Genomic DNA, 27,049 nt, shown 5'->3' with positions numbered 1-27,049 from the left:
AAGGAAGTGGTGGTTAGTTCATCTTGTGTTGCACAGAGGACATATGTGGGCTGCTGGACTGACAAAGGGTTTGAGAAATGTTTGATAACAATCCCATCAGCACCATATATTGTAGTACCATCTCCTCCTTTCCTTTAAATCTTTCCATATCAAGGCAAAATAAAGTTTATTTGCAAAATAGGGGCAGGCTTTGATCAAAGTCATGATTTCCACTGACTTTTTTTATTATCTCAAAAATTCTTGGAATTCTGTACCACTGTGGTTTGAGTTAGATGTGAGAATAAAAAAAGGTGGGAAACAAGATTTAGAGGCTCATGCTGATTTTAGAGACTAGAACTGGGATTTAAGGTAAGTATAAATGGAGTATTTGCTGCATTTTGGCCATGAAGAAGAGGTGATTGGAGCCTGGAGTATTAGGATAATGTCTGTGACTTAGCACAGCATAAGAAAAGGAAGAAAGTGTACATCTGTATCCATTCATCTCATTTTCTGTGGTAGTGCTGTAATATGCAAAGTCACTCTAAAAAGCACCCTTCGACCAAAGAGCAAAGACAGGCAAGTTCCATAGAGTTCAACAGGTCTCCTAGCTTGATAGCCTGGTGCTGAATAAGAACCATCTGTCTATCTGCTTCTGGCTGATGGTTACTGCCTGAGCATCATTAGTATTGATTCTCAGTGGTGGTTGCATTAAGCTGGTCCGATGCTCAATGTATCAAATGGGAAGTCATTTCAATCTTCCAGCTTGCTAATTAGTACCCTGTGAATGGGCCAGCGAGGAGGGCTATAGGAGGGTAAAATGACTGCAATGATTTTGTACACTCTTTCCAAAGAATTAACTGACGTATAAAGGTCTCTGTGACCAAGTCACAAGGCACAAAGCCACTTTTGTTCTGGCAGTCACTGCTGACATATCCCAGCTCTTATCATCGAGTGAATACAGTATTCATAATTCATGAAACACCTCAGAAGATTACATCAGCCTTCTGACACATTATATATATATATATATATATATATATATATCTCACATCCTGTTGTGCCAGCCATTGATCCCTACCTTAACATCTAAAGCAACAGAGAAAGATTTCGAGTCCCACAGTACGACTGACCCCAAATCTTAAGTACAGATTTCACCAGGAGTCAAAAACAAGATTCAGAATTGTTTTCTGGACATTTGCGTTACAAAAGGAGGAAACCCATTTTCTATATTACAACACAAAGGTCACAGCCATCGAATATTTGCACAGAGTGTCAAAATTGGAACAAAGGCAATATTATCAGAAACATTTTGAAAAATGAGACTTGTGCATCCCCAAATACCTCATGAAAAACAGAAGAACAGAGACATGGTGGGAAGAATATACACAGATCTTGGAGCCTTGGTGCCCTGTTATTTGAATAACATGGCAACAATTTCCCAATTCCACTTTTGGTTAATAAGCCGACTCCCAAAGCGAAGAGCAACCCCCTGCTTTCATCTTGCTGTGCTGGGTTCAGAAGCGTATTAGACACCCATGACGTAGAGATCTCACACAAACAGGCTGAGGGTGCTAAATTGTTTTTCAAGTACTAACATGGCCTAGGAAGCGTTAAAAGGAATGGCATTTCTTTTAAACCAAGTAACAAGATCAGAAGGTCCATCCCTCCCATGCTGTTTATACATAAGAGGAAAGAGAGCACTCACCTCCCTGTTTACTTCTGTCAAGATAGATTGAAACCCTTCGGGCCAGACCTGTGAGAAGACAGGGATTAAGGGGTTGATGCTAAGGGTAAGTTGATCAGCCAAAGCAAAACAAATCTTTAAAAGGAGTCGAAAACACAACCCAAAAGGAACAGAAAAGAACAGAGTTAGAGAGAAGCGGTAGCAAAAGCTTCTAGTCAGGAAAGGAAGGAAGACGAGCAACTTGACTCAAGCAGCCATCCTAGGAAGCCATTAATCACAGGAAGGAAAAAAAAAAAGGTATTTTTTTGGTGGTAGGGGTGGGTTCTGTAGTCATGCTCCCAATTTATCTGACATTGTCTTCTCTAACCATAGCCTTATTTTCAGGATCTAGACTGAAAGGCGTCTTATGTTCAAAGGAGCATGAGAAATGAAAGTATTGCTCTGAGTGACTCTGTAGCAGAACCCAACCCGAAAACGTGAAGGAAATCATACAGAAAACAGCAAGCATACCTTCTTCAGGCCTCACTTTCTGAGCCACCAGCTCAGCTGTGGAGTCATATAATAGGCTTCAATAAAGCATACTTCAGTGATTTGCTAATGACCACTCAAGATTAGGAGAGGCAGCACAATTTATAAAGGCACTGCTCAAACAACTGCCTAAGTGGAGAAATTAGTCCTACAAGGGGATACATTTGAAGTAAAAAAAAATTTTTTTAAAAAGAACCCTGGATGTTGAGTAGAGATAGAAGGTAATGGCTGCAGATAGAGGAGGAAAAATTGAATTTTAGATATTTATTGAGACTAGCTTGGCCATAGATATCTATTTAATCCGGGGAGAGAATTTCCTGCTCCTTTTAAGGTAGGCATTTTCATACTTGAAAGGAACTGAAGCAGTTGGAAACACATTATAGGGTTGGTGATGGTCATTTTCCCCATTGCAAAGCTTCCGTATTACAGTTCAACAGCAGTCCAAGCCTTGTGTAAATTGTTAGGGTATCTGATTAGTTGGACTGCTGATCTGACCTAGGAAAGAACAACACTTAACGTCTGTTCCTCCTGCCTTTCCAAAATCCATTTAGTATCAACAAAATGCCATTTTGTTGATGCTGTAAGAAATGGGCAAGTCACCCCTTTAGTCGTGATGTTAATAAACCTTTAAATGTCCTCTTTGTCAAATAAGCTGTATAATTCTTGTGAAGTCTGACATATCAATTACACAAATCAACTTTGGCCTTTTCAATTTACAACTGAAATCCTAACAACTAATCCTTTCTAACTCTCTGCTTTTATATCTGATTCTCTATTTTAACAAGTGCTCTGAAATAATTAAGCTGATCTATTATTTATGCAGTTTATGCTTCATAAAAATAGTTATTTCTAAGGTCTATCAAATGCCAGAAGAACTTAGATAGTGCAGTGGGTTAAACAGTGGATTAGCTATAAAGTCTATTGATCCTGAGCCTGTAAAACTGATTAAAATTTCAGGGGCTATATGCGTATATTATAGAAAAAGATATCAAGGTATGATTTCCAGAGCTTCTTGAAGGAAAAGAATAAATTATTCCTGTGACATTTTTATATCACAACTCTCATTTTGTCAGACTGTACATTACAGGGAAGAAAAACCAACAACCGTACAGAAGAGTGTGAAAAGTCTAATCAAATGGAAATGCTTTGGCATTGTGGTCTTCTGGCAAATTTCTCACTATAGTCTAAAGCTCTGGATTTCTTGCTGTCTCCCATCCAAATAAAAGCAGTTCTTGATTTACAATGGCAAGTGGTACAGAATTTCCATCACTAAGCAATGTGGGCATTAACTAAACTCCATGGTCATTAGGTGAGGCAGCTCCCTGTTGGCTTCGCAGAACCAAATCAGAAGGAAGTTGCAAGTCCCAGGCAGCTCTCAAGTGGTTGCTGCCAGGAGGGGCAGGGCATGAGGACCTGTGTGAGGGTGTGAGAAAGGCATGGCAAGGTTCTGGGAGGATGTGTGTGGAGGTGCACAAAGGTGTACAAGGAGTGTGGCAAGGGTTGGGGAGAATGGATGGGGGTGCAACGGAGGTGCAGGGAAGCTCTGGGAGGGTGTGCGGGTATGTGTAAGAGAGGTGCAGCGAGGCTCGGAGAGGATGCACAAGTGTGAGTAGGGATGAGGGAGGTGCAGTAAGTCTGGGGAGGTTGTATGAGGGTGACATATTCAGAGAGAGTGCATGATAGTGTTCAAGAAAGGCATGGTGAAGCTTGGGGAAGGTATGCAAGTGGTGGGGATTCATGGTGAGACTTGGGGACAGTATGCACGGGTACACAAACGTGAGCACAGAGGGGCTGGGTAGCGGAAACTTACCCCAGCATTTTGTGATCTTCCCTCCCGGCTTCCCCACTGACTTTCTGGGAAAGCCTGCTGAGAAGTTCACAAATAGTGATCATAGGAAGCTGCAACCAGTTGTAAGTGTGAGTTGCCATATACGCAGATCATGTTCATAATGACAAGACCATGGGGTTTCTGGGACAGCCAGAACTTTGAGGACCGATCATAACCACGATTTGTTCAGAGCCATCACAACTTGCTAAATGAATCATCATAAATCAAGAACTACAAAATCACAAAATCTGATTAGGAACTTTTTGGAGATGGTCAGGTAGCTCTAATCATTTGCTTTGGCTTCATTGCTCCATTAAAAATACTGAATTGGAGCAGTCAAGAATTTCTTCTAGGACATGATGTGTACTTGCAATTTATGGTGGTGCTTGCATTTATTTCTCAATGTTTTTATTACAACCCAAGTTAGTTTTATGCTGAATTGACCAGTTCAAGATTAAAACGGAGTTAATGCATAACATATTGACCCTGAGCAGCCCCTCCTTCTTCATTGCATCTAGGGATCTTTTCTTTCAGTGTCATATTACGGTGGGATGTTTTACATAAATCAAAACACTAGATGATAAGCAATTCCAATTTGCTCTTACTGTTCTTGTATGTAGGACAATTACATTCATCTGATAAATACAAATAAGCCTGGCAAGGGCATATTTATTTTTTGTCAAAAGAAGAGGGGATCTATTTGTCACTGTGCTTTGAGGTTAGTACAGAACTAAAATCCTTTGGATTCCTCTTATATTTTTCCAGAACAAAAGAATTGCACTATTATTATAATGTTGCTTTCCTTCCAGCTGGTTCACCACAAATGAGGAAACGTGCACAAAGAGGTCATTAAAGAAAGGGCAGACCTTATGAGTGTCACCTGCTCTTCTTGTTCCCTCAAATCCCTTGTGAGGTCAGTGACCTATTTTTCATCAAGCAGCTCACATCATCAGATAAGGAGGGCAGGACCAAGATGAAGGAAAGTGAAAGCAGAGGCTGTTGGAATAATTTCACTGGCCACATACGAAGGAAGTGCAACTAAAAATTGGGGCCACAAGCATATTATGATCCTTGGTTTCCACAACAGAAGCAGCATTCTTTCAAGAACAGGTAGTCCTTGAGTTACAATCATTTGCTTAGTGACAGGACTGAAAAAAGGGATTGTGACCATTTTTCACACTTCACGACTCTTGCAGCATCCCCATGGTCACCTGACCAAATTTAGGTGCTTGACAACTGGCACATATCAATGACAATTGCACTGTCCCAGTGTCATATGATCACCTTTTGTAACCTTTCCAGCCTTCCAATGGGAGAATTCAGATTTGCTTAACGACCGCATGATTCACTTAATAACTGCAGCGATTCGCTTAGCAACTGTGGCAAAAAAGATCACAAAATGAGGCACAACTCACTTAACAGCTGTCTTGCTTAGCAATAGAAACTTTGGGCTCAATTGTGGCTATAAGTCGAGGACTACTTATATCTCATTTCTGTAGAGGGCTAATTTAATTCACTTTGCTTCTTGGCACTGATTAGTTTTTGCTTTACCTAGCCCAGGGCTCCCCAACCCCTGGTCTGTGAACTGGCACCAAACCACAGTATACCAGAAACTGGGCTGCGCAAACAAGCGAAGCCCCATCCGTGGGATGCAGACAGCACATGAAATCACGCTCCCTCCAGTTCGCGGAAAAACCTCTCTCCACAGAACCGGTCCCTGGTGCCCAAAAGTTTGAGGGCTGCTGACATAGCCCATTCATCCCTCCCGCAGCAGCAAGAGTTGAATCAGAAGATAAATGATTCTTTCATAAAAGCGTAACCCCCTTAGAGCTTTTACTCATCCGAACGTGTTGCATTTGTTAGGAAGCCATGAGGTGGGGCAGAGGGGATCAGACATGACAAACCATGTAATTATTGTGCGCCCTCTCTTAATTGATGCTAGGGAAAATGAGATGGTCAAGGGAAAATATAGAACTTCTTTACCCCAGATTATCAGGGTCTTCAGTGCTTTTATTTTGGGGAGCAAATTCTTGAGGAAGCAACTGTTGATAAAATAAAGTTAGCTCTACTGCTAATTTATTGGTTCCATGGCTATATTTGATGCCAACAGGTTGGTTTGTTTTCATTACACTTAACTCCATATAATATGTGTTCATTTTCTCTGGAATGAAGCCGGAACATTTTGTGATATGATGGTGTCACACTACACAATTGTCATCTGGTCAGTATTTTCTTGTCTCTTATTAATGAACTGCAGAAGCAGACACAAGGAAAGCCCAAGGATACAACTGAATTTGACTGCATTGGCCCCCAATCTTTATGCTGGAGCCCCAGGATTAAAATAACATCTGCTTATGCATATTTACTGAACTGTATCAAAGGAATATGATTTCCCTTTGGCCCTGGACTATTTTTACTGCAATAACTCATAAGCATAAGAAGGAACTCTTTAAGTGGTTGTTAATATTTTAAGCCAATTTCTGAAAATGGCACTTTCTGTCAGATCTGGTATCCAAAAGATAGCTCAAATTCTGATTTTATTTAGCTAATTGGCTACTAACATCAGAAGTGAAAATATTATAGTACAAACAGTATACTCCATATTGCCCCTTACAATTGCAGTATCTGCACCTTCTTAAAGGAACTACATAGACTAAAAACAGTGTTCCGGATATCTCAGAAGATAGTATTTCTTTGTGTAAGATTTCACTCTTTTCAGTGTTTTAAAGTAATTATGAACTTGGTTTGCATATTTTTATGTGATTGGACTATCAATTTTAAATATTGCAGAATCAATATCTATTACATCTTAACTCTTCTAGAGCAAATCATGTCTTATAGTAGCTCCTAGTTTTGTACCCTCCAGATACATGGGACTTTATGTCTCATAAACTTGTAGACAGGATGCTCTAGGCTACTGAAAGCTGGTGTGTGTGTGTGTGTGTGTGTGTGTGTGTGTGTGTGTGTGTGTTTCTGTCTACATCACTAGATAAATTTGTACTATACTGAGATTAGTCTTTCCATTTAAGAGTGACCCAGGCAATTAACAAAAACATTTCCTCCTGCATTTTAACTGTATATTCCTTTAACGATTTGGTGATTGCCTTTTTTCACTTAGTTCAAATTTTTAAATAAGCTGCACAAGAATAAACTGAATTTGCAGGAACCGTTCTTTTGGCAGTGTCAAACACTGCTAATAAAATTAACTGAAATGTACAGTAACTGAATGCGTGGGCATTATATAGATGCTTTAGACAAGATACAACTTATTATTTATTTAATGATTATTTCAGAGACGGGAAGATGTTAAAAGATCAGCAAGATCTGAGTCTAGTACTCTTCTATTTACAACGCAATGCACAATGCGATCTTTGCTTGGCTGCTGACAAATGGCCTTTTAAATGGAGGATTTTTTACCAGCTGCCTAAAATGTGCCCTTTAGGACTCCATGTTCTGCAAACACGGAGAGGCATGTTATAGAAAGCTGGGTTTACCGCAAACAGACCTCTGCTTTCCGACTGCCTGAGCAATTCAGGATTTTTATGGAAAAAGCCAAGAATGGGTTGTTAGTGTTTTTTTTAGATCTAAGTGAGATGTTTCATGTGGATTTCTATCAGTAGCTTGAATCACATTATGCAGGAAAAGCAGGGCAGTGTGAGGGAAGGTGACATTAAAGAAAAATATGTAGATGTTACTCCTGCAAGTGTTCAAACCATAAAGTTCAAAGGGCGTAGATGTTTTATATTGACATGTCAAATCATTACTGATTACTGGCTGTGTTAGCGCAAATATGTTAAGAGGCTAGCAAAGTAGTAGTATAGCAACAGGAGATTTTCAAAGATGCAGGGCAGAGATGTATCAGCTCAGAAATGGGAACTGTCAGTGCCTTAATGAATCCTCATGTCTTGGAAGCAGAGCGAACACCTTTCTATTAAAATATTTGAGAGAGATTTTGCTGTGTGTTTGTGTGTGTGCGTTACTTAACTTGCCTCCATCAAATATGCATAGTGACAAGTCTCTTGTTGACATCTAGCTTTGCCAGAGCCATTACCATGCCGGGACCATTTATGCTACTTGTAAAAGACCCTGATTGTGACTTTTCCTATTTTCTTCTCCTTCCCTTTCCCCCCACGTATGGCAGGAAAGACTGAAGCGGTGCTATATGTGCTGAAGTCAAAGCGGGCTAAGCAAAGTGATATGGGAAGCATGCAAAGCTGGGTCAAGGAAGAATCGGCAAATAAAGGAGAACAGCAGCAAGAGGTGAGGTTCTGGATAAACCCCAAATTGGAAGGAGATAACCAATTGCTGTGAGAAGTTCAAGAAGGGCAGTGCTCAGTGCAGCTCTCTAATGACTCTTTCTCAAGAAGCAAAAAGTTAGACTTGACCTCCACTGATAGGAAAACCAGTATAGTGCAGGAGGGGGTAACACAACTTTTTTCCTGATTCACATTACTAAAAAGATGCCTCTCTATCCATTCCGCAAGTAGCATTTTTACGCCTGTGTTTATAATCTTCTGAAACTATGGCTGGGAAGAAATCTCTTAACTTGTCAGTCTATGGCAGCCAAAAGTCTAATTACAAGATACTACTGAAAGCAGAAGCAAAGAAGACAGCTCCAGATTACCCAGCCTCACTTCAGACCAAGGCTAATTATTGTTATATTTCACATTCAGAAAAGAGTGTTATGGTCATACTTACCGCGTGTTGTAGGTAGCATGTCTGACAAACCCTGCCATGCTGTTACCATCTCTGGATTCTTCTCCAGGTCAGCAAAGTTCTTCCACACTCTTATAGCACCATCATCTTGAAGACAGGACAAAAAAAAAAAAAAATGTACAAAGCAATATAAAAAGAGTGGCTTTGGGACATAGAGCAAACAACCTTATCTTAATACAGAACATTTTATTTTAGATTGGTGGATTTAAATAAAGCATTTTCAAAATAAAGCATTTGAAAATAAAGCATTTTCAAAAGCTTTAGAGTTGACACTGAGTCTAGTACTATAGAGATTAAACTTTTCATCATGATCAATTTCCTAAGAAAAAACTTTCCTAAAAATTAGAGCTGATGTATAAGAAATTCTAAACAATATAGACTCACATATTAAGAATCAGACAAGACTTAACATATTGGCTTTCATCAGATTTCCAACTATATATATCACTCTGAGCTCATACTACTTGTGGTATCTTATTCACTCGGTTGTTTGCTATATCTTGTTATCCAATAAGCATTTTTCTACTGCATTTAAGATATAACTCTAGCCCAAATATTTTTTTTATTAAGCCTCTCTATACTATAATATAATGCTGAATTTTAGAAGTTCAGTCAGATCTCAGGTTGTTGTTTAGGACTACAAGGATTGATTAAAGTAGGGATAGTAATAATTTATCTCCCAGGAAACCACCCATTCCTATTTTTACCTTAACCTCCTCTAAAAACATTTTCACCTGTGCATTATCCAGTAATGTTCCCTGAATGACACTTCACTATGGCCATTCAAAAACAGAGAGATTTCCCCTCCCACACACACCTCCATTATGAAGTTGGAAAAACATGGCTCATGAGAAGAGGCTTTCTGTGGGTATATATTTAGCTGACTGATTGTCTTGTAAATCCAGGTAGGTCATACTTTATAAGGTCATTGCTTTTAGAAGAATTATCTTAGATATAGACTTGGGCAGAAGAAGCCAATGAAAGCAGGAGAGGGAATGAAGTGGTGAAGAAGCCCTTTCTAAATCCTGGCTGGCTGATGGTGCCTATTAGGACAGGGGAAGAGGGAGATCTACTGGGCTTTTTAGCCTGGAAGAGCTATATGTTTTGGATCTCCACTTATACCCAAATGTATCTGAAATGTATGGAGGGGATTAGTAAGGTCAGCTATCAAAAAGCATATTTAAGAGGGATGGAAGGGCTCTGATCCAGAAGTAGCCGTGCTTCTTTCCAAGAACAGCATTCCAAGAAATGCTAGCAGGAACCCCTGTGATAAAAATCAACATTTAGGCCAGGGGTGTCAAACTCGATTTCATTCAGGGTCACATCAGGGTTGTGTTTGACCTCGGGGGGCTGTGGTGGGCATGGCCAGCTCAACATCACTCATGTCGGGGGCACCTGTGGTGGCTAGAGAGCTCTGCCAGTGAAAACGGGCTCCCAAACTTCGTTTTTGGCTGCAATGGCCTCCTGCAACCTTCTGCCAGTGAAAATGGAGATCGGGAGCTTGGCCCTTGCGAGCTCTGTTTTCAGTTGCGATGGCCTCTTGCAACCCTCTGCCAGCAAAAACGGAGCTCGGGAGGGCCGCACAGAGATTGGGATCCGTGCGGCCCTCAGGCCTTGAGTTTGACACCCCTGTTCTAGGCTCTTCATACAGTACACTTGGAACTACCCAGAGTATCTCCACCTTATTGGAAACATCCTTAGATGATTGTCTAAGGAAAGATTAAGATTGCCTGCTTAATCATTTTCAAAAGAATTTCACATTTCAAATCTTTAAATGGATAACTTTAAAAAAAATACAATTTTCCCTTAATTGAATACAATCTGTTTTCTACGACTGGCAATACTCTTTCATTTATATACCCAAGTCCCCATAGCAATCATAGGAATACCTGTGCCTTGCTTATGCTATGTAATCATGCTCTTAATAGAAATAAGGGCTCTGAGAAGGATATGCTTCGGTAATATCTATCCTGTAAATAATATGTTCATAATAATAATGCTGTTTGGGGAGGTTAAGGTGAAGGAGATTGCTTTATAATGGAATATTCCTGGAGATATTTTTCTTTAAAATTAAAAAAGCTTATTTCCCTTGCTAACCTACCCTGAAATCTTATATAACATCTTCTAGTCTGGATGCCCCATCTGGTCTTTGAATAGCTTGTCAAGGGATGCATTGTAAAAAGTGGCCGGAGGGCTATTTTTTGTATAATTAAATATAATCAAAAGAATTACTTTCCAGACACATATTTAATAATTACCTCCTTCTTTCACATTGCAAATTACAATTTGGTTAAAAAAAAAAACTTTGTTGGTCTTCAAGAGTTGCACCCAAGGCTCTACCCCTCTACCCCGCATCTTACTGGGCTTCAGGTAATTCACATTAGTCCCAGAGGGAGAATGTTTTCAAACTGCCATACCAACAGAAAGTTTGAGGCAAAGGTATGACATGATGTGAATTCCTGCAGTTACTGTCAGGAGGATGATTATGGAAGAGAATCTAATATAAACCTTCTCTCGCCTACTTTCAGCATGTTTTACATATTTGAGAAGAAATGAGGATGGGTGAAGAAAATAGTAAAACACTCATAGGATCATTTTTATATGATTATCATAGTCTGCTGTATGATAACAGCTTGGGGAATGACTCAAAAGTTGGCTAGTAGAATGTGTGGAAACAAATAAACAGAGAGATATTGTGTCTAAGATTGAATGAATCAGTAAGATGATGAGGCAGATAAAACTTTTGATGCTTCTTAGTTCTATTATCTGCTTTAGATAAAAATAATATACCAACCTGTAGCAGTCAGGAGTAGAGAACAGTCTTGTCCATTCAGATATTCCATGGCAGTGATCCTGGTGTAACGTGGGTTTCCATTGTGAAAATAGTCCAACTTTTCCCCTTTTTCCCAATCCCAAAAACTGGGACAGGAAGGGAAAAAAAAGCAAGAACAAATTAAATGAAATAAAATGGAATCCATTAATCAACCTGGCTTTAGGTATCCAGGATATCATTCTATTGAATGGCTGCAAATCAAATAGCTTGTTCCTCCCCCCAAAGTGCTTAATATTTTTTGATTAATATGTATTCATTGTATTTTCAGTTTTTGCAGAAAGAATAATAAATTTTAAACTCTGTATAGAAAATCTATACTCAGACAAGATTATAGTTTTATAAGGTCTTCTCTCAGGAGCCAGAAGAAGGCACCAGATCAAATAAGATCGTATGACTTTAAAATCAGTATTTTTACCAGATGCTATCTTTGTCAGCTACTGCTATGCATGGGGTGAACGGGTGAAACTTGACTACGGAAGGCATGCCAGGGTTCCTGTTCAGAAAGATTTGATCATCTAGTCTTGAAATACCTAAAAAGTATTTCAGAAAGAATATTAGCATCAATCTCTTATAGTTTGCTTACTGTTTTACAAAAAAAATCTCTAAGCTATAGCATAGGAAAACTCTTTAAATTAAATGGAAAAATAACCCAGAAATCATGACCCAGAAATTGTACATCTGATGTACTTTAGCATTATATGTATATTTCCTGATTGAAAGAGGACAGCCAGATTTCTCTTATTGCTTGCAACTCCTCACCTGAGAAATCTAGAACTGAAAAGCTCTGAACAAATTGATTAATATATTATTTTGTGTATCAGGCAAAATAAGCAGACAGGTGTCATAAACAGATGTTACTAAAAGATTGAAACTGTCCCATTAAAAAATAAAAACAAAAGGCTAAAAGATCTTAAGGATGAGGACCGGCTCACACAAAAGCAAGTTTTTGCCATGAGAAATCCTTACGTGCGGGGGGGGGGGGGGGGGGGGGGAAGGGTAAGCATAGAAGAAAGACCCTACCTCCAAAAAAATCCTCCCAACCAATGACGATGAATAAAGTCACTTCAATTACAGAAGAACCGAACTACATGTAAGAGACAGATCATCTCTCTCAGAAGATTAATATTTTGCACTAATCTTTTTCCAGCTGATAACTCAAGATGGGAAAGCACCGACTCCCTCTAATATTCTTGGTAAAAAAAACCATCTTATGTCGTGCTCAAAATGTAGGTGAGCAACACCTATTCACTCCCTCTGACTCACTATTCTTATTATTACACAATCTATTTCTCATTATTTTTCAAATGTCATGTCTAACCATTGCTTTGCAAAATTTAGGGGGTTACATCAGCAAAATGCAAGGAACTCAAATAATCTTGGTTCTTAAACAATAATTTGCAAATACATAATGAATTATGAAGAAGTCAGGTGACTTTTCAATAAAGCACGGAATAGACGAATCCAAAGGCACTGTCGGGGGGAAAAATCTATAAAGGTAAAGAATGCCAATACATAAGAAACTGCAGAAAACTTTGAAAGTATTAGGGACATTATCATACTTTAATTCTGCCTTTTAGCGGCAGTGGGAAAAATTGCCATTTAGCTTGCAACATCCTTTCTTGTAATTGAGATGTAACTTCTACTTTATCTTCATAGAATAGTATGCCAGATGTCTGGGGAGCACATAATCAGATTAGCCAGGCTGGCACCAAAGATCATTGATTAGTATTGAGGCTCAAGGGCACATACTCATTGTGGAAAAATGGGCATTTTTTTTTCCTTTTGGGCATCAGAAAAGGCAAGAAGAAAGGGGGGAAATCACCTTTTTGGATAATTTTCTGTGCTTGCTTTCGGACTCTAGCATTGCGCAGAAATCGCCACTCCCTCTCTTTGCGGATCTGGCTCTCCAAATCATGCTCTTCGGGAATCTATCAAGCAGTAATGAAAAGACATGAGAGCAGGGCTATTACAAAACAAAACAAAGGCAGAGACTTAGTATATATTCTCACTGTGTTCTTTTTCATTGTTTATTTTAGTGTTCTATTATTTTACAGTCCTTTCATTTTCTTTTTTATTATTGTAAGCTGCCTAGAGTAGCCCCACAGCAAGACAGGCGGCAAATAAATTTAACAAATAAATAAAAATAAATAGCCATGTATGTGTGAATGCCACTCCAGTTTAATTTCTGAGGCGGTTTAGTGTACTGGTCCCTCATCCTGTTCGTGTCAGAGCACCTAAGGCGCTTCCGTGTTGAAAGGATTAACCAGTGACATCACCATTGTCCCAGAGGTCATCTGTGGGAGCTCCTTTTATGTCCCCGTCAAGGAGCTGGAGCAAATGACGCGAGCTCACCTGCCATGCAGCAGCACCCAAATCTCGAACATGGGCTTGCTAACCTCCAACCCAGCATCCTAACCATGTAAACCACCACACTCCCCAGGTGTACTGGCTAAGTAGCTGGACTAGAAACTGAGAAACCATGAGTTATATTCATCCCTTAGGAATGGAAACTGGGTAACGTTGGATTGGTCACTCTTCCTCAGTACCACCTACCCCACAGGTTGTTGTGAGGAAATAGAACGCTTGTACATTATATATGCTGTCCGTCATATAAAATAAAGATGAGATCTACTATAAAGCTAATAAATAAATAAATAAATATATTCACTTCCTTCTTTATTTCTGCTATGAGGAGACTCTTCAGTTTGGCTTGACTAAGAGAAGTAACAGGCAGATGGTTTTGCGCACTTACATGCATCACCTTTGGAGTCTAATGTTATAAATTGTTTAGTTCCAGGCTAATCAAAGCCTGTACTATGCTTTTTAATCAATTAATATAAATTATTATACATTACTTTCGCAGGCAATTATTTTCATGAAGCCTAAGGAAAATGACATTCTCCCTTGAAAATTGCAGGGAAGATAAAGCCAGGCAGTATGAAAAGAAAAGATAAGATGCGCTGCACGAATTCAAACTCCACACACTAATAATGTCAGAATTAGAATCTTCTCAGTAGGGAATAGCTTTTTAAAAATGCACATTTTAAGACCAGGATTTGTAAATCATGTGATTCATCAACCAATATTTTAAAAGCTACAGCTTAAGAAGGTCTAAGCCTTGTAGCATGTCTCTTTCTGGCTGTAAGTTCTCATATGAAGAGAGAGAGAGAGCCTTCTGTTATTTTTAAAGAGCTATGTAAATTGAGGAAGCTTATATAAATGACTTATTATAGCAGATCTGTTTGAATCTAGTGGCTGCTTGCATAAATTGACAAAGGCACTGAGCCATTTTAACGTCGGTCTCTAAAGCTTTCTTCCATTTAAAAGCAGAGAATAGGATTTTTACATTATTCTTTCCAAATACATGGCACCGTGAAGCATGTCTCAGGGAAACATAAATGCAGAAGGTGTAGCAGATGATTGCAGATAATCCCGTGGGGGAATTCTGTGGTTTCTTTTTGCACAACTGGAAATACAGTAGTTTGAGAAACAGGGTTACATTGTCTACTTTAAAACCACAGCTAGTAGTATCAGCGTGCTGAAAGCAAAAGATGCTTTGCGGTCTACTTGCAAAAATAAAGTAAAATATTGTTCTCAAATCCTGATAGAATTAAAACATTCTGGGGAGGAGGAGAATGAAAAATTCCCTTCCCCTGAATGAACAAGCTTTCATTACAAAAAAATCTTATAGAAGCTGGTGGTTGACTTCCCCTTTGCTAGTCAGCTTTTTCAAGGTAACTACGGTAACTATAATCAGAATGCCTCATAAAATATAATTATAATTAAATGTAAACCAATTAATTATACAATTAACAAATATCAATTTACTTTTTCTTTTTGTACAGAGATGACACAGCCACCCTCTCTATGATGGAAAAACCCAACAGGTCACAATTAGAAGGGAATTTAATTAAATATTTAATTAATTAAATAATTACTTAAAATTATTTGGTGGTAGTCTTTCAAACATTACCAGGGGAAAGTTGCCCCCAAATTGAGGGACCTTAGGGAAGTATGGATGTTACTATATATACATTTTTCTATACTAGGCTAAGATGCGCTCAGTGCTATACTTGTTATGAAAGAAATCTGGTTTTCTAACTATGTTGCTGAATCCAAATTTGCTCTTACAAAGGGCATGAACTGTATTCTGATATTTTGTTTTTATAGCTCTCAAATGAAGAGGTCCCCAACCTTTCTGATTCCTGGACTGGCAGCGGCTTTGGAAGTGGGGGAAATTGTTTTGTGTGTGCAATCTAAATCCCACACATATGCAAATGAAGCTTCGTGTGCTCACTTGCTGCTTTGGCGGTCTGGTTCCTGACGGGCCACGGCTCGCTGGTGGTCCATGGCCCGGGGGGCTGGGGAGCCCTGCTCTAATGTGCATCAAATATGGTACTACATTTCCTCAATCTTTGGCTGAAATTTATCTTCACACAAGCTGATTCAGGTCCTTTAATTTCAGAAGACAAACTTCAATCTATGTGGAAAGAACCTAAAGAAAATCTGTTTGAACTAGTGGTTAAGGTACCAGGCTAGAATCTGGGAGATGGTGAGTTCTAGTACTGCCTTAGTCATGAAAGCCAACTGAGTGACATTGGGGCAATCACTTTCTCTCAGCCCAATCCATCTCACAAGATTGTTGTTGTAGGGAAAATAGGGAAAGGAAGGTTATGTTGGATATGTTCACTGCTTTGAGTTATTTGCAAAAATACAGAAGATGGGATATAAATCAGTAAAATAAAATAAATAAATTGATGTCCTGAATGTGTTATCACATTGTTTTTAGAACCCTTTAAAGAAAGGAAAAGGAATTCAGTTTTCAGTTGTTTGTATGCAGGATTCACTTTGCTTCTGCCACCTACCTTTCCCATACCATATCATTCACATATTGCAAGGCTTTTATGCTAGATCAATTCAACAGTATTCCCTCAGTTCTAATCCTAGGCAGCTATCATAGCACATTACTTAGGCAATGTTTCTATCCTCAGGGGATTGGTGAGATGGAGAGCCATCTTTTTCTATGCTGTTTTATAAGGTTATTGATGAGATATTGATTATATTCTTTTAAAAGGTTTTTTCATGCAAAATTCACATTTTAAAGCATAACAAAGTTTTGCAACATGATTTGTTTTGTGACTCTTCTGTCCCTTTTAAGTGGTCTTTTTTAGTTTTTATTTAATGGAAAAAAGCGGGTTATATTATGAAATTAAATTTGATAGTGCAGCCTCCGTAGAGTCATTCTAAATGGGGAAGAAAAAAGGAGGAAGGAATTTAGAGAGAAATTGTAACAGTCCCCTGTTCAAACAAGAGTAATATTTTCACTCACCTTTATAGCCTTATGTCTCTTTGTACCAGATTACCTGAAAAACCATCTTTTCCCAAGATTTTCTACTTGTCAAATCCAACTAAACAAACTAGGCATGCTGCAGATCCTGTCAGCCCATGTTGATTGGTAAAAACTAGAAGAAGGGCTTTCTCTGCTGTAGCCCCTGTTTTATGGAACATTCTCCCCTTGGAGATTAGATTGGCTCCAACCCTGTTGACTTTTTGCAAAGCTTTAAAAACTTGGCTATGTACCCGGGCCTGGGGTTCAGAATGTGTGAGGGGTCCTGTTACTTGGTTTTATTATTAGCCGATTAATCATCACAGCTGTGCACATCCTGTGGCCTAGAGGTGGAGCTCTTGCCTCACAATCAGGAGGTTGTGAGTTCAATCCTAGGTAGAGGCGGATGTACGGTCTCCTGCTTGGGCAGGGGGTTGGACTAGATGACCTGCAAGGTCCCTTCCAACTATGTTAATCTGTAAACTGCTGGTGGTACTTATGTATTTTGTGGATGTTTTAATGTTTAAACTGTTTACACTATTTTAGAATTTCAGAATGGTAAACCACCTAGAATCACTTGGTTGAGTTGGGTGGCTATAGAAATTCAATGAATGGATGAATTAATTGATCGATAGATAGATCAATCAATCAATCAATCAATCAATCAATCAATAATATGACTCTGAATGGTACTGATTTGGTTACCACCACTGCATGACTGACAAAACTGCCATATGTGGCCTCACTTGATTATTTCCTATTGTCATTATTTCAATTGGAAATTCTGCTTGATGCTACATAGCCAACCTGCCTGCTTAAAATTCAGTGAACACCAGTTAATAAACATAAATTTACTTTTAATGTTAACGTTTAAAAACGTCAGCAAAAACTATCTAAATCTGGAGATGAAATAAGGAAAATGCATCGGCTGAAAAAGAAAAGGCTTCTGGCAAGAGTAGCTTACCCAAGCCTCTTTGATCTATAAAATTGGTACTCTTTCTTATGACAGAATTTGCTTGAAACCACTTGGTGTAGAGATCTGCCACGCTAACAGCTTCATTAAAGCTAGTTTCTATAAATGATGGTCCTACTGATTAAGGAATAGCTTAATCAGGTAGCTTTCCAACTGCAAGCAATTTCTATTTTAGCTGAAATAATCCCTCTTTCAGTTCTTAAAACTGCCTGCATTTTGCAATGACAGTAGTTTACAACTATTTAAAAAAAAAAAAATTAAAATAAAGCTCAACCCAAATCCATCACTCAGTCATCAACAGCTATCGCTACTGACCCAAGGCATCAAATATGCAAAGCTCATGGCTTTTATCAGCAGCATCAAAGCTGGTTCTGATCAAGGATTTGGAAGTGTTCTGAAAAGAAATATGCAGCTGCATTGTTTGCATGAAAATACACATTTTAATAAAATAATAATAATTTTTAATGAAGAAGATAAGAGAACACTGTCTTTGATTATTCTAATTAGGCTTGCTATTTTCAAAGACAAATATTCAAGTTAAGCTCTTCTGCTTTCATGCCCATCTCTTTTGAAATTATTATTCATGACATGATGAACATTTTGCTGAAAAGAAAGCCAGTGTAACTTAGAAACCGATATGGCGCCCAGACAGGTTTGATTTTGTTGTTATTAAAAAAATCAGAAGTGGTTTCTTTTTAACATCATTCTAAAAAAAAAGGACTGTAACCTCAGGTACTTAAGTGAAATAATTTAGATTGGTCATCAGTACCTAGTCCATTCAAGACATATTAAATAGAAAAATAACTGCTCTCTATTGCTTCAAAGGTCAGGAAAGCAAATGTGGGCTAAATATTAGTGGAAACATTCTAATAATTTAAGATATTTGAATGTGGTCCAGGCTGGACAGCCATCTGCCGAGAATACTGTGGCAACATCCTGAATTGCAGATTTCAAATCAAGGAAAGAATGTAAACGAACAACCTTGAAGATTTTTCTCTCTACAATTCTACGTAATCGAGGATAATCATCAAACTCGTATCATATGGGCTCAACCTACCCAGTAAAAATATAATCAATCCAAGTCCAATCATATTACTATGCAAATTGCTTCTTGGGCAGCCCATCTTCTTCAAACAAATCATAACAGAAATTACTTTGCTAGATAACTGATTTTTTAATTTTTTTTCTCCAGGTTTTTTTTTTTTTTTTGGCAACAATCTAAGGCTTATTACATGGGGAATGACAAACAGACAGCAGCAGCATGGAATAACCAATCTCAAGTTAAAATGCATCTAAGCATATTCAAGTAGAGAAACATTACACTTTTATGAATACCTCATTTTACAGTAATGTATTAGAAGAAGATATGAAAAGGTGGTATAAAGAAAGTAAATGGCTTTAAGCTGCAATCAGAGGAGGCTAGCAAGAAATGAGGGGTACAGAGCAGGGGTGAAATGCTCCCAGTTCAGACCAGATCATCTGATTTGGTAGTGATGGCAGCTGGTGGTTCGGAGAACTGATAGCAAAAATCCCTGCCCCCTCCCCAATGCCCAGCTGAGCTGTGCGATCATCAGAGGCTTTCTTTTTACTTTTAAAAGCATTTTTTCTACAATCTCTTCGGCCGAAAAATTGCTTTTAAAAGTAAAAAAAAAAAGCTTCTGATGATCGCGCGGCTCAGCTGGGATCGTCAGAGGCTTTTAAAAGCATTTTTTCTACAACCTCTTCGGCTGAAGAGGTTGTAGAAAAAAATGCTTTTAAAAGCCTCTGACGATCCCAGCTTAGTTGCCTGATCATCAGAGGCTTTTAAAAACATTTTTTCTCTTCAGCCAAAAAAAAAAAAAAAAAAGTTGCCCATGCCCATCCAGTCACATTAACCCCCCCCCCCACCAAGCCACACCCACAGAACCGGTAGTAACAAATATTACATTTCACCACTGGTACAGAGGCAGAGCAATACTCATGGGGGAAAAACACAAGTTGACAAGGAAGAGGTGATTGTGAACAGAGCTAGAGGACAGTAAACAAATAACACTTAAAAGCTGAGATTGAGCAGCTATATAATTGAGGAGGTATTAAATACAACACAGAATGAAAAAGGAGGGACAGAAAAGGCTGGAAGTGTTTTAAAAGGCAAAAGACAAGGAAGAAATAAAAGGATGGAGGAAAAATAGATCAAGTCATCTAAGAAGGGCAAGTGGGTTGGCTGTGGTCAGTTAACAAATCCAGAAGTTAGGAGAAGAAAGTACAGGCAGTCCTTGACTTACAACAGTTCATTTAGTGACCATTCAAAGTTACAATAGTACTGAAAAAATGACTTATGACCATTTTTCACATGACCATTGTGGCATCCCCATGATCATGTGATCAAAATTTAAACACTTGGCAACTGACTCATATTTATAACGGATGCAGTGTCCCAGGTTCATGTGGTCATCTTTTGTGACCTTCTGACAAGCAAAGTCCATGGGGAAACCAAATTCACTGTACAACTTAAGTACTGCAGTGATTCACTTAACAACTGTGGCAAGAAAGATCATAAATGGGGCAAAATTCACTAAACAAATGTCTCACTTAGCCACAGAAATGTTGGGCTCAATTGTGCTCATAAGTCAAGGACTACCTGTAGACTATTGCAACTGCATTCTCACAAAGCAAGCTAGCAATGAAATAGAGTTCAGCCCCAAATAGTAATATACTTCTCGGTGGGGATATCTTCCCCAACTGTGAAGTTCAGTTCAGCTCTGTAAGACTGGAAGTGGATTAAGTTAAGGGCATGTAGAGATGATCTGACTATACTTCATCTAGAAGTTGTATCTTTACTGAATCAATGTAAGCGTGTATGTTGTTCAGTCCTAGCCCATATGTTTATACCCATATTCAGTAGGATAATTTATATGTAGCTCTTTGGTGCTGAATTGCCAGCAGAAGACAAGGCATTGCAACACAGTGTGAAAAAACCTGATTAAGCTTCTTCTTGATTTATATATTCCTAATAAAACTGGACTGCAAAAGTATCCTGCTCCTTCTTCAAAATAACTCATGTCTATGCTAATAGGTGCCTTAGCTTTATTGCTCTGAAAAACGAGAGTCAAACTATACGTGCACAAACAAAAGGAAATTTACATGCCTTGCAGGTGGCAAATGTTTTTAGAAAATGAATTGTTGGTCTTCATTGCCATCTGCAGTTTGATGCCCTCCAGGTAAAGGTAAAGGTAAAGGTAAAGGTAAAGGTTCCCCTCGCATATATGTGCTACTCGTTCCCAACTCTAGGGGGCGGTGCTCATCTCCGTTTCAAAGCCGAAGAGCCAGCGCGTCCAAAGACGTCTCCATGGTCATGTGGCTGGCATGACTAAACGCCAAAGGCGCATAGAACGCAGTTATCTTCCCACCAAAGGTGGTCCCTATTTTTCTACTTGCATTTTTTATGTGCTTTCGAACTGCTAGATTGGCAGAAGCTGGGACAAGTAACAGGAGCTCACCCTGTTATGCAGCACTAGGGATTCGAACCGCTGAACTGCCGACCTTTTGATCGACAAGCTCAGCATCTTAGCCACTGAGCCACCACATCCCTTGCCCTCCATCCAGTCTTTTTAGTAGCTAAGCAGGCAGTCATCAGTACCCTCTGGCTATTCTTCCATTTTCAACAACTTCTTTTCAGCTAATGTTCACATACCTCTAATTAATAAATAATTGTCTGGATTTTTTTTTTAAAAAAAACCTTTTTTGTACTCCAAATTAGGATGCACTATCAGACATCTTCTTAAAACAGATGCAACATTTGATCCTAGCTGCAGAGAAAAAAACACATCTGTGGACCATTTGGAGGCAATTAAGGTGCAGATAAGGAAATGAAAAAGCCAAGAGAGGGGCTCTGCTGATTCAACCAAATGCAGTTTAACAAAATAAATAAAGTTAAAATTAAAAAATGAATAATCTGGCCAGATCCCCAATGCAGAAACATTTCTTTTGTGATTAAAGATTAAAATATTTGGGACTTTTTAGTGGGGAAGAAACCTGATGATTAAAGGGAGAGCAGAGTAGAGATTTATAAAGCAAATAAAGAATGAGGAGAGAGACAAATGTTTCTTCCTCACATATTATATTGGAACCGAGGGCCATCCAGCAAAACTGACGCAGGAGATTTAAGAAAAAATATTCTTCATTCAAGGTCTAATTAGCACATGGTGTTCACTCTGCTGAGGTACAGTGAAGTTACTGGCTTAAATGACATGACAAAGAACCATCTGGCTTAGTGCAGATGGCTAAGCAGAGTTCTGACTCACCTACATCAATTGTTGGAAAAGGCCAATGCCTTTGTGTGCCCTCTTGTGAGCTTCCCGAGAGACTTGGCCTACCCTGCAGAATGTAAGTCCTGGGCTTGATGGACCGTGAGTCTGCCAGTAGGGCTTCCCTCATGCTACATTCGCCTTGCCTTCTGTCTTTAAAAAAGCCTGTCTATGATAAATGAAATATAAGCTTTTGTTCTATTCTCTCCTATGTGGGTTTCCTAGAAGTGTGTGGGCGTTTGGAATAGTGTTAGATGATTAGGATTATGATAAGCTGCGGATTTCTAATACTTTTTGGCCTCCATTCAGAAAGAAACCAATTACAATTCAGAAAAAGACATCTACCAAGCTGTCTCATGTAAAAGCTAATGAAGCTGTTCTGCTCTTTACCCAGATCAAGATGAAAACAATCAGAGAAGGCTGAGGAAATAGTGACAGGCAGTAGATTTATCAGTTGCAGCAACAAATCACTTTATAGGAATCACTGTACTGATTCCCAGTGTCAAATCTGTTTCTTCCAAAGCTTTTTTCCTTAACATTTTATATTCTTGATTGCAGCAATGCAGTGTTTTGAACTGGAGGCAAAAACATGATTTGAAATGTTTGTGCGTAAATCAAATATATCTTTTCCTGGGATTGCACAACCCAAGGAAGAAATGCGGACAGTTGTAGTTGTAGTGTAGTTGTAGTGAATGGGCAGGCCACCATGCTAACACGCTTCCTCTCCAAATTGGGCATGATCGAAGAAGCCGGAAATACAAAGTTTTCAATCTTTAACACTTTAACACTACTATTGAATTTTTGGAAACTGCAATAGGAATTTTCCATGCTCACTAATTGAAGATTGGATAACTGTACAGGATGGTTTAAGGTTAATGGCCCTGGGCAGGGGGTTGGATTAGAAGATCTCCAAGGTCTCTTCCCGCCCTAGGATTCTGTGGTTCTGATTCTTGCCACCTGGACTGAGTTGCCATTTAGGAAATCAACTATGAAGGGCCTCCCCTCCGATCTTTTGGCTGTTTATGTCTAATATTTCTGCCATGGGTTTTTCACCCGCCTCACAATCTTTCACGTACCTTCATTGTCTGCAGCCTGCCTGCCACCCCCTCAGACACCAAGCTGCTGATTCAGACATACCCACTGCACATCTTTACTAAGCTCGAGGCATGGCTGAGAATAATTGTACCTACACAATAAGATTACTTCAATTCCATTTTTTCTACCAGAGAAAAAAGAGGTTTTGTTAGTTTCCACCCAAGTAGCAACAAGAGGAAAGATTCCAACCAGCTAAGTGGAAAGAAAAAAAATAGCGTGAGGGGGAAAAACATTTTTTATTGTTCTAAAAATCCCAATGTATTTCAAGAGAACAGGAATAGAAAAAAAAAAAAAGAACCCCGCAAAAATGAATGGATGTATTTGCAATATATGAAACACATTTTAAACAAACCTTAAAACATACATTAATATAGCCAAAGAAAATATATCTACATATATCCCCAAAGAAAGTGGAAAGCATTGTGAGATTAAAGAACACAAAGAATATACAAAAACTACGCAACCCTCCAAAATTAAGTTCAAGCCAGAAGCTGGGTTCTGAGGTGGGAAAGAAGAGAAACAGCTTTGATCCTCTGAGCCTCTGATAAAAGGGGGTGGGGGGGAATCTACAAAAAACTGGAACATCTATGGAAGCAAACTGCTGCAGTGATCAGTTTTTCCCTAAGGAATAAGGAACAGATTTAGCTAAAAATATTGAACATAAGAATTTTTTTTTAACTTTTTAACTTGGGAAGTAATTAAGATCTTTATTGCTTTGGGGGTTTATTTTCTCTTTGTAAGTCCACTGACTCTGTGACTTGGACACAACCCAACAGCTTCTTTTAACTTGCTCAGTCTTTTTTTTTTCTGTGTATTATTTCTACAAGGCTTTTAGCAGCATTTTATATTTAATTTCTCCAGCACCAATTATGTTTTGCCCGAGTCTTCAGTTAAAAGGAATATTTATGCCCTCCTTTTTTTCTGTACACACATAAACACACACATTTTTTTCCCTGGGTTTATAACACTGATAACTCTGAACTAATTATCCCCTGCGAGATTGAGCTGATTTTCAAAGGGGTATGCATGATTTCCCTAGTCACATGCCTCAGTGCTACAGAGCCGGGAAACGGCATACAGAATTCAATTCATTTTTATCAACTCCTTTTTCTCCTACTTGCTAGTAAGGCCCTCAGGCTGTGGAATTTCTGTCTATCTCCATATTGGGGTTAGAGGAAAAGATGCCTTGGAAGGCAGATGGTGACTGCACTAACTACTAAGCAGCTACACAAAGTAAAATATTTCTGGGAAAGGAAGTTTGTGACCTCCAATGATTCACTGTTTGGATTCTACATAGAGCAAAGGAGCTTTCTGCCTTCACAGCCAAAGCGTTACACAGCAAACCTCTTAGAATTTCTTTGGGCCACAACCACCACAATGATAAAGAACAACCATGTTTATTAATAAAGGAGAATATTTGTAGCTCAGGGTTGAAACGAGGGGTCTTTAGTGCTCTCTGAGCTTTCTTGCTTTCTTGCAGACGTTTCATTATCCAAGCTAGGTCACCATCAGTGCTACTAGCCCAGAGAGCACCAAGGACTCCTCAAACATGTTTATGGATGCTTTTAAGTATGTTTCTCTACATTTACATAAGAGCATATTTCCAGTCACACTTTGTCTAATTTTCAAACAACAGATTCTGGAATCTGTTCTTAGACCTGAACAACAGCTTATGTAATTCCAAGTTCAGTTTTAAGTATTTTCAGAACTCTGGAGGTGGTGGTGGTGAAGGCAGGTTTGATTTAATGAGCGTGCTTGCAAGTATAAATTACAAGTCTACCCAGCAAAAAGGATGATTTTTTTTCCTTCTGATAAAAAGTTTGATTTGGTAGTCAATATATCATGGCCTTATTGATTTCTGAATCAAGCTGATGATTTACAACCTTATCAGTCCCTGTGCAAAAAAAGGAAAACCTTGACAAAAATCCGATGCCCTCCTCTCCTTCAACACTTTTTCGACTGCTACATTTGCTACTACATAGCTGGCACGAAATAACCTAAAACACTTGTCTATTGATATTTAGCTTACATTTCAGCATTGTGTTAATGCAATTAATTAAAATTCCCAGAAGGCAGAAAAAGTCTTTATTTCTTCGTAAACCAAGAGTGTATTTGCAGCAGGAGAGATAGAACAATATGGATTAAAAGAATGTGGGTTTCATGCATGTGAATTCATAGTTATATGAAAAACGGCGTAATTGAAAAGGATAGCATATGGTAATTTTCCTCCTTGATTGCCAAACAATAAAGACCTTGTTTCATCAATATACAGATTCAATATTAAATTGTGATACATTTTAAAAACTATTTTATAGAACATTATAAAAGAATATGCCATTTCTGATGCCATCATGGTCTGTGCAATATCTGTTGTATCTATTTTTTTTAAAAAAAACTAGGCCCCAGATTCAAACAAGTCCTCATGCCCATGTAGGCATGGCCATATAGCTTTGTTGGCAGCATGTGGAAGTCATTTGCTATTATATCTTGGGAGATGCTATTTCAATGATCCAGTCTAATTTATAATTTTGGGATTTCCTGATAACCAAATGCAGGTAATCCTCGAGTTACGAATGTAATGGAGACTGCCCATTACATCCATAATTTGAGGATTTGTAAGAGTGAATCACATAACTTGAACGTGATCACTCCCTGCTTTCAACCATGCATTCGCTAATCGAATGCATGGGTTGTTAAGTGCACGAGCTATCTCAGGGTGGGAAAGGCCATGGGGAGGACACTTGGTGATGGAACAGGCCACCCAAAGCCTCCCCGACCCATTGAGATACCTCATGCTTCCCCCCTCCCATCCTGCTGTGCTGGATTCACCCACCCACTTTTGCAGAGAATGGGTGCCTGAAGTTATGTGAGATCACAGCCCCCAGAACCTTTCATTCTTGGTGCGAAAAGCATTTGCAAGCCGACCAGTAGGATGGAAGGGAAATTGTCCTGCTCTCTTCTCCCTCAAGTGTGGGGAATAGAGTGAATGTTGCAGTGCTTATGTGGTCAATCGTAAGGCCAAACAACTGCCATGGTACTGCAACATTTGTAATTTCAGGACTTTGTCATAAACACTTGGGTGGGTGGCTTATTGCATAACTTCGAACGGTCTCTAAGTGGCCTGTTGTAACTTGAGGATTACCTGTACTAATCAGGTTTGATTCTGCTTAACTTCTGAGTTTAAAGGAAGTCAGGCAAATCTTGGAGTTGGCTTCATTCATTCTTATGAGAGGAAAATACAAGCTGGGTCACAAGGAAGCAGCCCTCCTTAAAGCATTTCCTTTGGATACCTTTCAGCCTATGTCTGTCTGTCAATCTGACTTGTCTGAAGAATATTCCTCTTTGGCCAATCAAGTGGCTGATATGTTGCAACTGAAGCAGAACCCATGGCTCTGATTAGCCAGAAAGCAAACAGGGAGTTGTAGGCACGACCTTGATAAAGCCTCTTTTCATTCACCTCCCTCAGTTACAACAGTCTCGGGATGAAGCTCCTAATCCAAAAAGAGGCTGCCAGGGGGATTTAGTCACAGGCTGCCATGTGACACTAGATACAACTGCAGATGCACGATCACAATAAGCAAAAGATAAAGATTTCCCATGTCCACTTGTGTCCAACTCTAGGGGGTGCTACTCATCTCCATTTCTTAGCTGAGGGAGCCAGTGCTGTCCAAAGATCCTTTCTGTGGTCATGTGGTCAGCACGACTCTATGCCAAAGGTACATGGAAAACTTCCTACCTAAGTGGTACCTATTTATCTACCCACATTTGCATGCTTTTGAAGTGCTGGATGAGCAGGAGCTG

At 39.0% G+C, this 27,049-nt stretch overlaps 1 protein-coding gene across 2 annotated transcripts in view; it reads right to left on the bottom strand.

The window, feature by feature from the left end:
- RPTOR (regulatory associated protein of MTOR complex 1) overlaps nt 1-27,049 on the bottom strand; it is a 423,325-nt gene that overhangs the window by 35,956 nt on the left and 360,320 nt on the right. Inside the window, exons 25-29 of one of the 2 annotated variants that reach the window (XM_070937688.1) lie at nt 13,391-13,496; nt 11,984-12,098; nt 11,530-11,654; nt 8,718-8,822; nt 1,685-1,732 (exon numbers count right to left, since the gene is read on the bottom strand). In XM_070937688.1, the coding sequence (XP_070793789.1) occupies nt 1,685-1,732; nt 8,718-8,822; nt 11,530-11,654; nt 11,984-12,098; nt 13,391-13,496 (499 nt within the window). The remainder of the gene's footprint in view (nt 1-1,684; nt 1,733-8,717; nt 8,823-11,529; nt 11,655-11,983; nt 12,099-13,390; nt 13,497-27,049) is intronic. The other variant, XM_070937689.1, reaches the window with a different exon arrangement.

This window comes from Pituophis catenifer, unplaced genomic scaffold (assembly GCF_029215685.1).
Source record: "Pituophis catenifer annectens isolate HBS135680 unplaced genomic scaffold, rPitCat1.0.hap2 SCAF_2, whole genome shotgun sequence".
In the NCBI taxonomy this organism is placed as follows: domain Eukaryota; kingdom Metazoa; phylum Chordata; class Lepidosauria; order Squamata; family Colubridae; genus Pituophis; species Pituophis catenifer.
The sequence above is the reverse complement of the archived record's forward strand: the minus strand, read 5'-3'. Positions and strand labels throughout refer to the sequence as shown.